An 11,797-nucleotide genomic window follows, 5' to 3' on the forward strand; every position below is an offset into this window, starting at 1 on the left:
ATGAGATCTTGTCAGGTCATACAGTATGTCAGTAAAAACTAATTTTCCCGTCTTGTCAGCCATTATATTGTGCTCGTGGCCTGAGCTCTTCAATACAAACACTATTGTGGTGGTGCATGCTGTATCATTTCATATCAAAACGTGAACGAAACTACGAGCAGTGTGTGTTGTAGTTATGTCATCAGTTAGGTCATCAGTTAACAAAAAGGCAATTAAAGCTGCCTTAGAACTGTGCATGCATGCAAGGATTTGTTTTATGAGTCACATTTAAGAACATATTTCTGAAATGGTTTTCAAAACTGTCCCGAACACCTCAGCACTGTCTGCCTCATCTAACACACCTGATTCAACTTGTCAGCTCATTAGTAGAGACTTCATGACCTGAAGTTGGTCAGAAAAAGTAAAGAGTTGAGAAAAATAGGATCAACGTCATGTTCAGCAGCAGCTCTTAAATCAGCTAAAAACCCAATAACCCTGCTACTGTGATGTGTTAATCCAAGAAAAAAAAGAAAAACAAAAAGAGGAACTTTTGTAACTTTAAACATTCATCTAAATTTAGAATTTAGTGTTTAATAACTTTATAAAATTTCTGTATATTTCCTACTCGCTGAAGGGCACTGGTAGGTACAAATACATTTATTAATAGGTTTACATGAAGATTGTTTTACGTTTACGTGAATTAGTTGTTATTTTTTAAAGTCTAATAAATGTTAAAATTGATATATAAACTGTAATGTTGAATGGCTATAGTAAAAAATGATTTCATAGACACATTAGTATTGGTATCAGTAATTCTTCAGTCATAAAAAAGATGCCATTTAACAAATTTAAAAAATATATTATGTTTTTGCTGTTTCTACAATAAGTTGAATATAAAATGTGAAATTATTCCAATATAAAAGTATATTTAAAAACTTTGATGTTAGGTGGGATAAACAGCGATTCATTTCGATCGAACAGTTCTTAATGTTCTAAGGTCTAAGAGACTGTGAAATCATACAGGAAGAAGAAGCCAGGCAGTTTAGTTTGTGGCAAAACCTTTTTTAGTGCTTGCATATTGTTATCTTTTACTAGGCTACCTATGATATTCCGTTCACAGAAAGTGTAACTGAAATGCCATTACAATATGATTAATTAAAACATTTCAATTTTCCATTTTACAGTCATGTACTGTATTTCGTCATTGAGGATTTATTAATAATATTATGTAAAAATCTTGTGACACCTCTAACCATTTAACATGACCTGTTTCCCGTCAGATGTATTAAAAAAAGATTGATTAATTAACAAGACCCATAGTCTATCTGAAGGATTCTACTTTTGTTCATATTTATGCCCAAGGTCCCCAGATACCATAGCATTTTACCCAGTATCAAAAGTCTTGAATTCTTTCATTCATGTAAATATGTTTAATATTATTTGTTAATTTTGCAGTTACTTTATGACCTGGTCACAAAGTATGTCACAAACAAATAGGCTGCTAATTTGCATTTCTCAGAGTGTGGCCTAGACCTATAAGCTGCCGTGTCCTTAGATGCATGAGGCTACCAAAGCACACCAGCAGGTGTGGTTTTCTGCCAGCCACCTGGTCTCACTCCATTACCGGTTGACAATTGCAAGGTCCTCCTTCACGGTCTCTCACAAGGTCATCTTGGGTCGTCCTTTTTTCCTCCAATCTGCTAGCATCCAGTCTAACACTTAGTGAGCCATTCTGTGGGAGCAGTGCATGACCTAGCCACTGGAGGCGCCTTTTACAGATGGTCTCTGACACCGGTGGAAGGTCTGACTTCTCCCTGACTTGTTGATTTTTCACAAAGTCATTTTGTTTGATTCCAAGGTTTCAGTTTCTTCTCTTGGGAAGTCTTTAACTGCCAAGTTTCCCTGCTGTAAAGGACTTGTTTTTGAGCATAATTTTCCTGCTTTGCCATATTTTCTTCAGCTGATTAAAGGCTGTTCCAGCTTCTCGCATGTGGCAATTAAGTTCCTGTTTCAATGTCCCTACTTCTACTGATGGAGCTGCCAAGATAAGTACAATTCTCTACCTCTTCTACCCTACTTGAGATTGGGTGGTTGCCTTGTGGCATATTCTTGGTATTCTTTCCATTGATGGTCTGGCCGATGTTTTAAGCATAACTGCTGATGTTGTCCACAAGTAGCTGCAGATCCTGGATGTTGTTTGCTAATGCTGCTAGATCATCAGGGAAGTCTAGGTCTGACAGTTTCCGTCCCTCCCTCTGCATTTGGATGTGTTGTAGATATCCTCAATGGCCCCCATGACTTTTGGTGGGATGCCGCAGGTAAACAGAATCTTCCAGAGTGATGACCTGTGCACACTGTCGAACGCTTTGGAGAAGTCAATTGAGTTGACAGCAAGAAGTACCTGGAGTTCTCCACACTTTTCAACAATTCTCTGCAGCGTGACGATTTGTTCCATGCAAGATCGTTTTGGCTGGAAACCAGCCTGTTCTTCACTTAGCTCAGAGTCTACATTGTCACACATTCTATTGAGGTAAAACTTGAAATAGACTTTTTCGGGAATTGAGAGTTCCATACATGGTTGCACAGCCTGGACATCCAGTACCCCAAAGACTTGTTGCTCTTGAGGCTGGAGATGGCATTGCGGATTTTGTCCACCGAGAAGTCAGATGTATCAATGGGAAGTACCTGAAGTGGGTCTTCCACAGACATGGCAGACAGGACTCAAGTCAGCTAATGTTTTGCTTAAAGGAAGGCATCATCCAAAGCCTGATAGATCCAAGCAGCATGATGTAGCCTATGATAAAATCCAGCTTCAGATCTACACCCTTATGCGCAGAGAAACTTTTCCCCAGTTTTCTCAAATCATCAGTTTAAAGAAAACTTCCTAACAGCAAAAATCGAAATGCCTCGACACTCATATAAACTCGCATTTCCCACTTTTTTTTTTCTTTAGATTTGCGAGATATATACTTATATACTTATATATCCTCAGGATATATGCTTAGGCTACTATTTTTCTCAGAATTGCAACTTTATGTCACTCAAATCTGACTTTATAATTGTTAGGAGAAAGTCAGAATTGCGAGTATTGGGCTAGATATATAAATATATATAAAACGAAACTGATGAACATCACATCACTTAAACATTTTCAACTGTGCCCTACAAATTGACCCACAGCCTAACCATGTGATATATTAATTAATTCACTCAGCAACTCCAGAGGCAAGCTACTAACAGGGGTCTACTACTCCCCGTCGCTTCCTGGTGATTGGGCAATCACTCTGAGTCACCCCCTGTCGTTTCAGAAATGGTACAACAGCGAGCTCGACCGGAGCAGTGAGTGAGCAGCGCAATTTTTCTAACAGGTGCATTCTTGACGCACGTAGAGACGTCACTGAGGATCGCGCGTTGAGGATCCAAGCAGAAGTGATGGGCGCCGACTCTATAAGGCACAGTGCATTATTCTTGTTCAAAACAGATCTGAGTTGACACGAAACACACACACACACACCATAATATCAAATAAGTATCAATAAATTGATTAAAACTAGAGGTAACCTATATCTTAACGTTAAGATAACTTTTATCATGTTACTAACATATAGGATATATACAGCATGTTATATAGCCTAATATACATAGCCTATGTTTGTGGGACAGTAGGAAGGGGACACTATGGCATCAGAGCAGAGTTTGCTGCTCTCATAAATCAACGCACGTTACAGACAGCGGTCGGATGAGAACATCCGAATGAAGGAAATAAATAAATAAATAAATTGTCGGAATGGACGATAGGGTATTCGTCTGCAGAACAAGTAGCGGTTCAGCTGCGCTTGATAGACCCAGCCAGTGTAAAAGCACAACAAGCGCGTGCTGCTCCCGCTGAGATACGAACAGCTTCTGCGCTGATTTCTGAAGCTCCTGGGCAGAAGAAGAGCAAAGGCAATGAAGAACCCTAAGAAGGCATAGAACCCAAAGTGACAGTTGCGCATTGCAGTCGGAGAAGCCGTTGCAGCACAACACAACAACCTGCTCATCACACAAGTGGATTTAAGTGAGACGCTCATATTTCACGTGTAAGAAGCAACAGGTGAGCGATCTTTTTGTCTTTTTGACATACACGTACATGTACATGTAGTAAGACTCTTCTATGGTGTTTTTATTGTATTCTCATAAAAAAGAAAAATACATTGACATGTTCCATATTCTTTAGATGATGAGCTGATTAAGTTTAGTGTTTGTACTTTGAATAATTCTCAACATGCACAAGAGTGAAAAATATTGTTTGTTAAGCAGTTATTAAATCCAATAAACCACTGAAAACAATGCATTATTTCAATATTAAATCTGCTATTTTACAGCTCCATAAGTTTCCACTATGTGCAAGCTCATAAATAAATCAAAGTCTTATTCCTGCAAAAATTACTTCACTTATGAATAGAGCACAGCAAGCTTATTATTATATATATATTTAGAACAAGAAAGTCCTTTTTGGTGTAGTTGAGATATTTCCAGCAATCTGTATTATGAATAAATTTTTTGGGGGGCTTTCTTTTCAATATTTCTGTGCACTTTCATGTTTGATTAAAACAATGTGAATATTTTACCAGAATGGATTGTTATTTCTCTTTTCAAGATCCAGAATGAACAAAATGACCCTGAATCCCAATGCTGTTAACTTCAGTTTAGCCAACTGCACGCTCCTGCCGTACTACATCCACTCGGCCGGGATGGCAGTCAGCTACATCCTCTCCTACCTTCTGGTGCTGCTGCTTTGTGTGGTGGGGAACGGACTAGTCTGCCTGGTGGTCATCAGGAACCGCAACATGCGTTCGGTCACTAACCTCTTCATCCTGAACCTGGCCATTAGTGATCTGCTGGTGGGCATCTTCTGTGTGCCCACCACACTGATTGACAGCCTTATCTCAGGTCTGTGGGCCATCATCTTCACCATCCTTACCATAATTATCAATATCATCTTCATGGACCCACATTTCCAGGGTTCTCAGAAGCGGAAGTCGTCATAGTTGGGTAAACTTCTATAGTGGTGAATGGGAGCTACAACTAATATATTTTTTCTGTTCCCATTTGATCCAGTGGCAACAGATGAAATCCACTTTATTGTTTCTATGACTTTTCAAAAGAAGAAGAATATTTAAAGAAACCGCTCCGTTACATTCAGATTTCTTTGCTTGATTTCTCCACAGGTTGGCCTTTTAGTCAGATCACGTGCACGATGAGTAACCTGATCCAGGGCATGTCAGTGTCTGCTTCCGTCTTCACCCTGGTTGCCATAGCAGTGGACAGGTAATGATTGGTTATTATAATAATCTATCTAATTCATGTACTGTACTCAGGGAATACAGAACAGCACTGGTGGAAAATATCCAACCTCAGAAAGCATTCCTTGATAATTCCGATCTTGCTGCGATGCTCTATGCTAATTTAATACAATTAACTTGCAAATTAAAGGCTACAGGCACAGTGCCAATGTCTGTAATTCTGTTATGTGTTTTTTGATACATTATTTGAGCTAACCTGTGTGTTACTGGAAGTGTTTGAAAATAATATTGTTTTTGCTATTCTGTTTGTTAAATGACACACTTTCTCTTAAATTTGAAGTATTAATGAATTCTAGTTGAATTGCGCAGTTTTGCATCTGCACAGGATTCCTTTTATTAATCAGGTAGAAGAGCAACTACATCATTGTGAACTGAAGTGTCCAAAATATCTGGGAATATTTCCACACTATGGTATCTAAAAGAAACTTAAAGAGAGAAATTTTGTTTTGTAGGATTGCTGTTGATTTGTTGGAAAATCCCAGCTGATGTTTTTTAAGTTGGTGATGTTGAAGATGTGTGGAGATCTACTTTGAAAACGTGATCGAATTAAAGCAGTCAGAGCTAGGAATTTACTTTTCAAGCTCAAAGCTTAAGGGCCCCATGAACTGTCACTCATTTTGACAGCTACGTCTGTTTTGAATGTTACACTTTCTTCTTTAGCATGAAAAAATAATCTGATTGACAATAGACATACGAGACTGAGTGCCTGCATTTTGAATCTGTCACTTAATGTAAATATAATGAAAAGCAAGTAATGATTCTGATATTACTTTAATTTGGAGACAAGGTTAGAAACAACAACAACAAAGCAGAAGCATCATACACCTGTTTTTGTGAGGCAGCACACTACTGTACTGTAGATGCCTCAGACAAGAAAATTAAATGTACACATTCCTTGCAAATGTATAAGACACAAGAATCTAGAACAGTGTTTTTTAAATGAACTGAGATGATGTTGGTTACACACACCCTGATAAAGGCATGTAGCTGCAACGCATAAATGTACCTTTTACCAAAATAATTTTAACGTATAAAGCCAGTGATGCAATAAAGGCTTTTTAACTTTTCACTATAATTCGAGTGCCTTGGAGTTCTTGTCCTTAAATATATACTATCCCATACAACCAAAGAGCACCAAGATTTCATACCCACAATTTATGAGGGGGCTGATTAAAATAAGGAATAAACCTATAGTTGTTTTAGCTGATTTCAATGCTTTTGTCTTCATTAATTAAATAATTGGAAGTCATTTTGAGGCCAGAACCGGATTCAAATTAAATTTAACTTTTTTTTTGAACAAATAAACCAAACAAAATACTATTGAACTTGACAGGCAGTGACCACATAATTACACTGAATGGAAAAAGATGTTTAATATGGAAAAATTAATGTAATTTTTGAAAGAAATAGGGGTTGATATTTTGTTTTCAGATTAATATTGTTTAAGTTTACAATTTTTTTTTAGATCTTATGTAAAGCCATTCTTCAGTCAAAATTAAAGAGCATTTTGAATCAGTGTTATGTAAATATGACTATTTGGGTTATTTAGACTATTGTTTTGTGTGTCAGCATCTACTGGGGTAGTATAGAAGAAAGCCTTGCCACCCCTGCTGCCACCCCAGTTGGCAGCAACAAATTAAAGGTTATAGCCAATTTGAAAATTTAGGAGAGCGAATCTTTCGTGATTCGTGTTCCCGCTCCGAACTCCGGAACTGACTCAAATGATTCGCGATCCCCATAACTGACTCAAATGGTTCGCCATCCCACTCCGAACCCCCGAACTGACTCAAATGATTCGCCATCCCCCTCCGAACTCCCGAACTGATTCAAATTTTTTCGATCCCCAAATTGACACAAATGATTCCAGAACCGCTTTGAACTCCCGAACTGACTCAAATGTTTCGCGAACCCACTACGAACTCCCAAACTGATTCAAATGATTCGCGATCCCGCTCCGAACTCCCGAACTGACTCAAATGATTCGCGATCCCTATAACTGACTCAAATGATTCGCCATCCCGTTCCGAACTCCCGAACTGATTCAAATTTTTTTCGATCCCCAAACTGACTCAAATGATTCGCGACCCGCTTTGAACTCCCGAACTGACTCAAATGATTCGCGATCCCCATAACTGACTCAAATGATCCGCGAACCCGCTACGAACTCCCGAACTGATTCAAATGATTCGCGATCCCGCTCCGAACTCCCAAACTGACTCAAATGATTTGCGATCCCCATAACTGACTCAAATGATTAGCGAACCCGCTTTGAACTCCCGAACTGAAATGATTTGCGATCCCCAAACTGACTCAAATGATTCGCGAACACCACAAATTATTGTTCTTGTAGCCATGGTAACTGCAAATTAACCATGGTTTTCTTACTTCAAATAATAAGTATTAATATACTGTAATATATATATATATATATATATATATATATATATATATATATATATATATTTGCTATAAAAACAGACCTAAGACATCAATAGCCTTTCAAATGACTTAAAATGCATTATATAAAAAAAATAATGAGGCAATAATGATTGGTTAATAATATCTCACAAGTTTTCATAGATGTTTTAATTTAAACTTGCCAAAACAATAACACCATTTTTCTTTCAAAAACAATTTCTAAAAGTACATTTGTATTTGTGCCTATATTTATTTATTTATTATTATTGTCAGCTAATAAAACCTATGCCTCAGGGACCATATTCATATAACATCTAAGGTTAAATGTAGCTCTTGACTTGTTGAGTTAGATGATGATTAACACTAAACAATAGAAAATCAGTTGAGTCTCCCCAGCTGGAAATGTCATTGGCTATTAAAGTCTTGTGTTTCTTATAATAAATTGACATATTGATAACACTGAACCTTTTATAATGTTCTTAATTACATGTCGATGCATACTGTATGCATTAGTGAGTGTGGTGGTGCTTATGGGGTATGGTCACTTATTCCTTATATGAACTGTTTCAAATGCAAGACATTGATTGTATGAGATTAAGTTTGTAAATGATAGCCTGTGTCCTTTTGTAGTGTGCACATATATTTATCATCAATCTGTGATAACTGTGACTAAATTCAGTATATATACGTCTGCCATATGTTGCCACCCCTCAAAAATCCCTGCCCCCTTCTTGCCACCCCATCAATATTTTTCTAGATCCGCCCCTGTGTGTCAGGGAACACAAACTCAGTTTAGTGGAACAACAGTAAATTATTTATTGATGATATCTTTACACAAGCTATGTAATAGCGATGACAACAGAGCAAGGGAGATAAGGACACTCCTGGAAAAGAGATTTTAATCACAGTGAATCTTTTTCCCGGTTAAATAAAGGTAATAATAATAGTAGTAGTAGTAGTAGTGCACACACCAATCGTCTTGAGTCACTGTATGGTAATCAGTGGTGGTTATATTATCTTACAGGTAGGTGATGAACACAATGGAGCCTGGAGAGGGAGACTGGAGCTTCAGAGACAAGCAGAACAGTACACAAGGTAGGTATCCGGGTAAGTCAACTGTACGCGTGAATAAGTAGTCAACAGTCATAGACCAGACAGTGACTGAATGAACAGGGCAAAGGTAAATAGCGCTGGAGATGAGTGTGGCCATTGAACACAGGTGGCAGTGATTAGAACTCAGGGCAATGTATTCACTGTAAGGCAGTGTAATTTTAGTTACGTTTTTTTTTTTTTATTCCTTGAAATTTCAGTGCTTCAATTGATACATATTTCAGCATTATAATTATCATTCAATGTAATTTTTTGTGTCTAATATTTATATTTATTTCCGCTTATCTTTAAAAGTGCAAAATGTTTTTAATCATTTTATTCTTATTTGTCCATAACAACCCTGTTCTGAATCGAGTTTTTAAATATTAAGCTTGTCTCTTAACAGGTTTATGGGGATCGTTTACCCTTTCCATCACCGCCTGAGGCCTTTCACTGCATTCTTCGCCATCATCTTCATTTGGCTTCTTGCTTTTGCCATCATCTTTCCTTCTGCTGCAACCCTGACAGTCATTCAACTGGATGACATGTACATGGTCCAGGACAACCAGATATATCCACTCTTCGTGTGTTTTGAGGACTGGGCCAGAGCAGATATGCGGCGAGTCTATACCTTGGTCATCTTCTTCCAGGTGTACCTGGCCCCACTCGGAATCATAAGCATCATGTACGGCTGCATCGCTGCCAAACTCTCCAACAACCTGCGTGAGAATCGAGTCCGATCCAGGAGGAGAATGAAAGTCATTAAGATGCTCATCATGGTTGCTATTCTCTTCATGGTCTCCTGGCTTCCGCTTTGGACTTTGATGCTTCTCGCGGACTATCAGGATCTAGACCGCCAACAGATTGACTTCTTGAGCAGCTATCTGTTTCCCGTAGCTCATTGGCTGGCCTTCTTCAACAGTGGTGTTAACCCGATCATCTATGGCTTCTTCAACCAGAACTTTCGGAGGGGCTTTCAGGCGGCTGTGGCATGTGGCTCCTGTAGATCTTTTGTGTCGGAAATTCGTCACACACACTTTGCTCTCCTGCCTCCTAACAGAGTATCTGACCATGATGGGAACCATAGGAACCATGATGTGACCAGTGTGAGGAAAGACCGCTGCTTCGCTGCAATGCCTCAAGGGACGGGTCATGGGATTCAGGGAATTCTCCTGGAGGACACGAATGGAATTACAGCTTCCCACAGAGTTCTTGGAGCCTGGATGGAGTGAATTGTGCAATCAAGGAGTTTATATTATATTCCAGGTGAAAGCTATAGCATTCCCAATTAGTTTGAAATTATGTCATTCCAGTTTATCCTTTGATTTCACTTGAAGTATTTCAGGGCCTTTAACCAAATTCAGTTTATCCAAGAGAAGACGGTCTCATTTAGTGGTTTAGCTGAGATTTTACCTCCAGACACTGGCTTTCCTTGCTAAAGTGCCAAAAAACAAAACAAAAAAACAATGGAAATGTTTTTGACAAACAGATAACAGGATGTATGACAAAAAAATCTGTGCTCATTTAAAAAAAATAATGTTGTAAATACAATTCTTGGTTTGAGGAACATCAGGCCACAGGTGCCTTGAGTATGTTTGTAGCAAATATTTATTCATGAATTTACCTTACTGTTAAAAAATATTTATTTTTTATGATTTATTTATTTATTATTTTACATATGTGGATCTTAATTCACTCTCAGTAACCTACTGTCGTGTGTTTCTATTTTGTCAGTAAAGAGCGATACAGATTTTTGCAGTGTTTTGCATTTTTGCTGCAAACTTTCGTGTGCATGATTATGTGTGGATATTGTGCCCATTACTTGAATTGAATAGAAGTGACATGTGTTAAAGGGAAATGCACAAACAAAAGAATGTGTTTGCATTGCATGTGTTATACTTTTATGTGTGGTGATGCCATGCTGTTATTTTTATATGAAAATAATTTTTATCAGTTCAGTTCTTGCCTTTAAAATTCACTTCAGATAGTGTTATTTACGGTAGCCGAGCGAGCTCAAGGGCAAGAAATGATAAAACACATGCAAATAGAAAAAAAAAACACCAACAAATTAAGAAAACATTTTTATCAGTTTGACAACACATTAGTATTAGGATTATTAGTACCTTAAAGGCAAGTGTCATGAATGGATATCATTTCAGTGACAGCTTTTGTACCATTTCTTTTTTTGTCTTAGTTTGTTTTGTTTTTTGGAGAGTGTATGTTTGTGCCAGGTTTACCAATTTAATGCAAACATGCTGCAGACAAAATGTTGTGTCAAGCCTTGATCTGTGAAGTCTTACCAAATTTTGTATCATTGTCATGATTGTTATGAAATTGAAAAACATTTAAAACACATAAATTGTTGTTTTGTACCTGGGTATTGCTGATGTTGTACTGTAAGTCAATTTGTGCTGTTATTTTAATAAAGATGCTAAAAGGAGAAAACAATACAAAGTGACTTTTCTTTTATTTAAGCATGTTTTTTTGGTTTGCATTCTAAAAGTGGATTTTGCACAGGAAATTAATATACTGTATAAAGATTTATAATTAGGCTTGGAAAGCACTGCATAAATACCTTTTATTTTTTAGCCTGCTTCCCTCTGAGCCTAATTGGTCACCAAGGATTTTAACGAACAGAAATGATTTTTCTTGAACAAGTCATAATATATTTCAGGAAAGCGAAGACACATAAAAGCTATGAGAAAAAGCTATAATAAATAGTATGACTTTCCTAAACAGTGCCTGAATCGCATTTAAAATAGGTGATTCCTCAGGAGGACACATTTAATATCTGCCAGGTGTCAGCTATAGCATGGAAATTGTATGATTGGTATTCCAAATAAATGTAATCTGCAAAAAAAAAAAAATAATAATTCCAAATCCAAATTGCGCCGGATTTTTATTTTAGACAGGAGCGTTTCTGCTGCTGCTCTGGAGTGAAACGCACGAGCGTGCGCGTTCGCATT

The 11,797-nt window shown here is 37.6% G+C and overlaps 1 protein-coding gene across 1 annotated transcript; it reads left to right on the forward strand.

Moving 5' to 3' along the window:
- The first annotated feature begins 4,348 nt into the window (after window positions 1–4,348).
- On the forward strand, window positions 4,349–10,338 carry npffr1l1 (neuropeptide FF receptor 1 like 1). Its single transcript, XM_052607758.1, has 3 exons — window positions 4,349–4,911; window positions 5,190–5,289; window positions 9,238–10,338. Exons 1-3 carry the CDS (start codon window positions 4,626–4,628, stop codon window positions 10,061–10,063), a joined length of 1,212 nt encoding a protein of 403 aa, XP_052463718.1. The 5' UTR covers window positions 4,349–4,625; the 3' UTR covers window positions 10,064–10,338.
- Window positions 10,339–11,797: the final 1,459 nt, after the last annotated feature.

Source organism: Carassius gibelio, chromosome A10, assembly GCF_023724105.1.
Source record: "Carassius gibelio isolate Cgi1373 ecotype wild population from Czech Republic chromosome A10, carGib1.2-hapl.c, whole genome shotgun sequence".
In the NCBI taxonomy this organism is placed as follows: Eukaryota; Metazoa; Chordata; class Actinopteri; order Cypriniformes; family Cyprinidae; genus Carassius; species Carassius gibelio.

What these genes read in the sequence shown, in the direction of transcription:
- npffr1l1 (XM_052607758.1), top strand. Translation starts at nt 4,626, where the DNA reads ATGAACAAAATGACCCTGAATCCCAATGCTGTTAACTTCAGTTTAGCC. An exon ending in GATTGACAGCCTTATCTCAG is followed by an intron (nt 4,912 to 5,189) that starts GTCTGTGGGCCA and finishes ATTTCTCCACAG; the next exon opens with GTTGGCCTTTTAGTCAGATC. An exon ending in GTTGCCATAGCAGTGGACAG is followed by an intron (nt 5,290 to 9,237) that starts GTAATGATTGGT and finishes GTCTCTTAACAG; the next exon opens with GTTTATGGGGATCGTTTACC.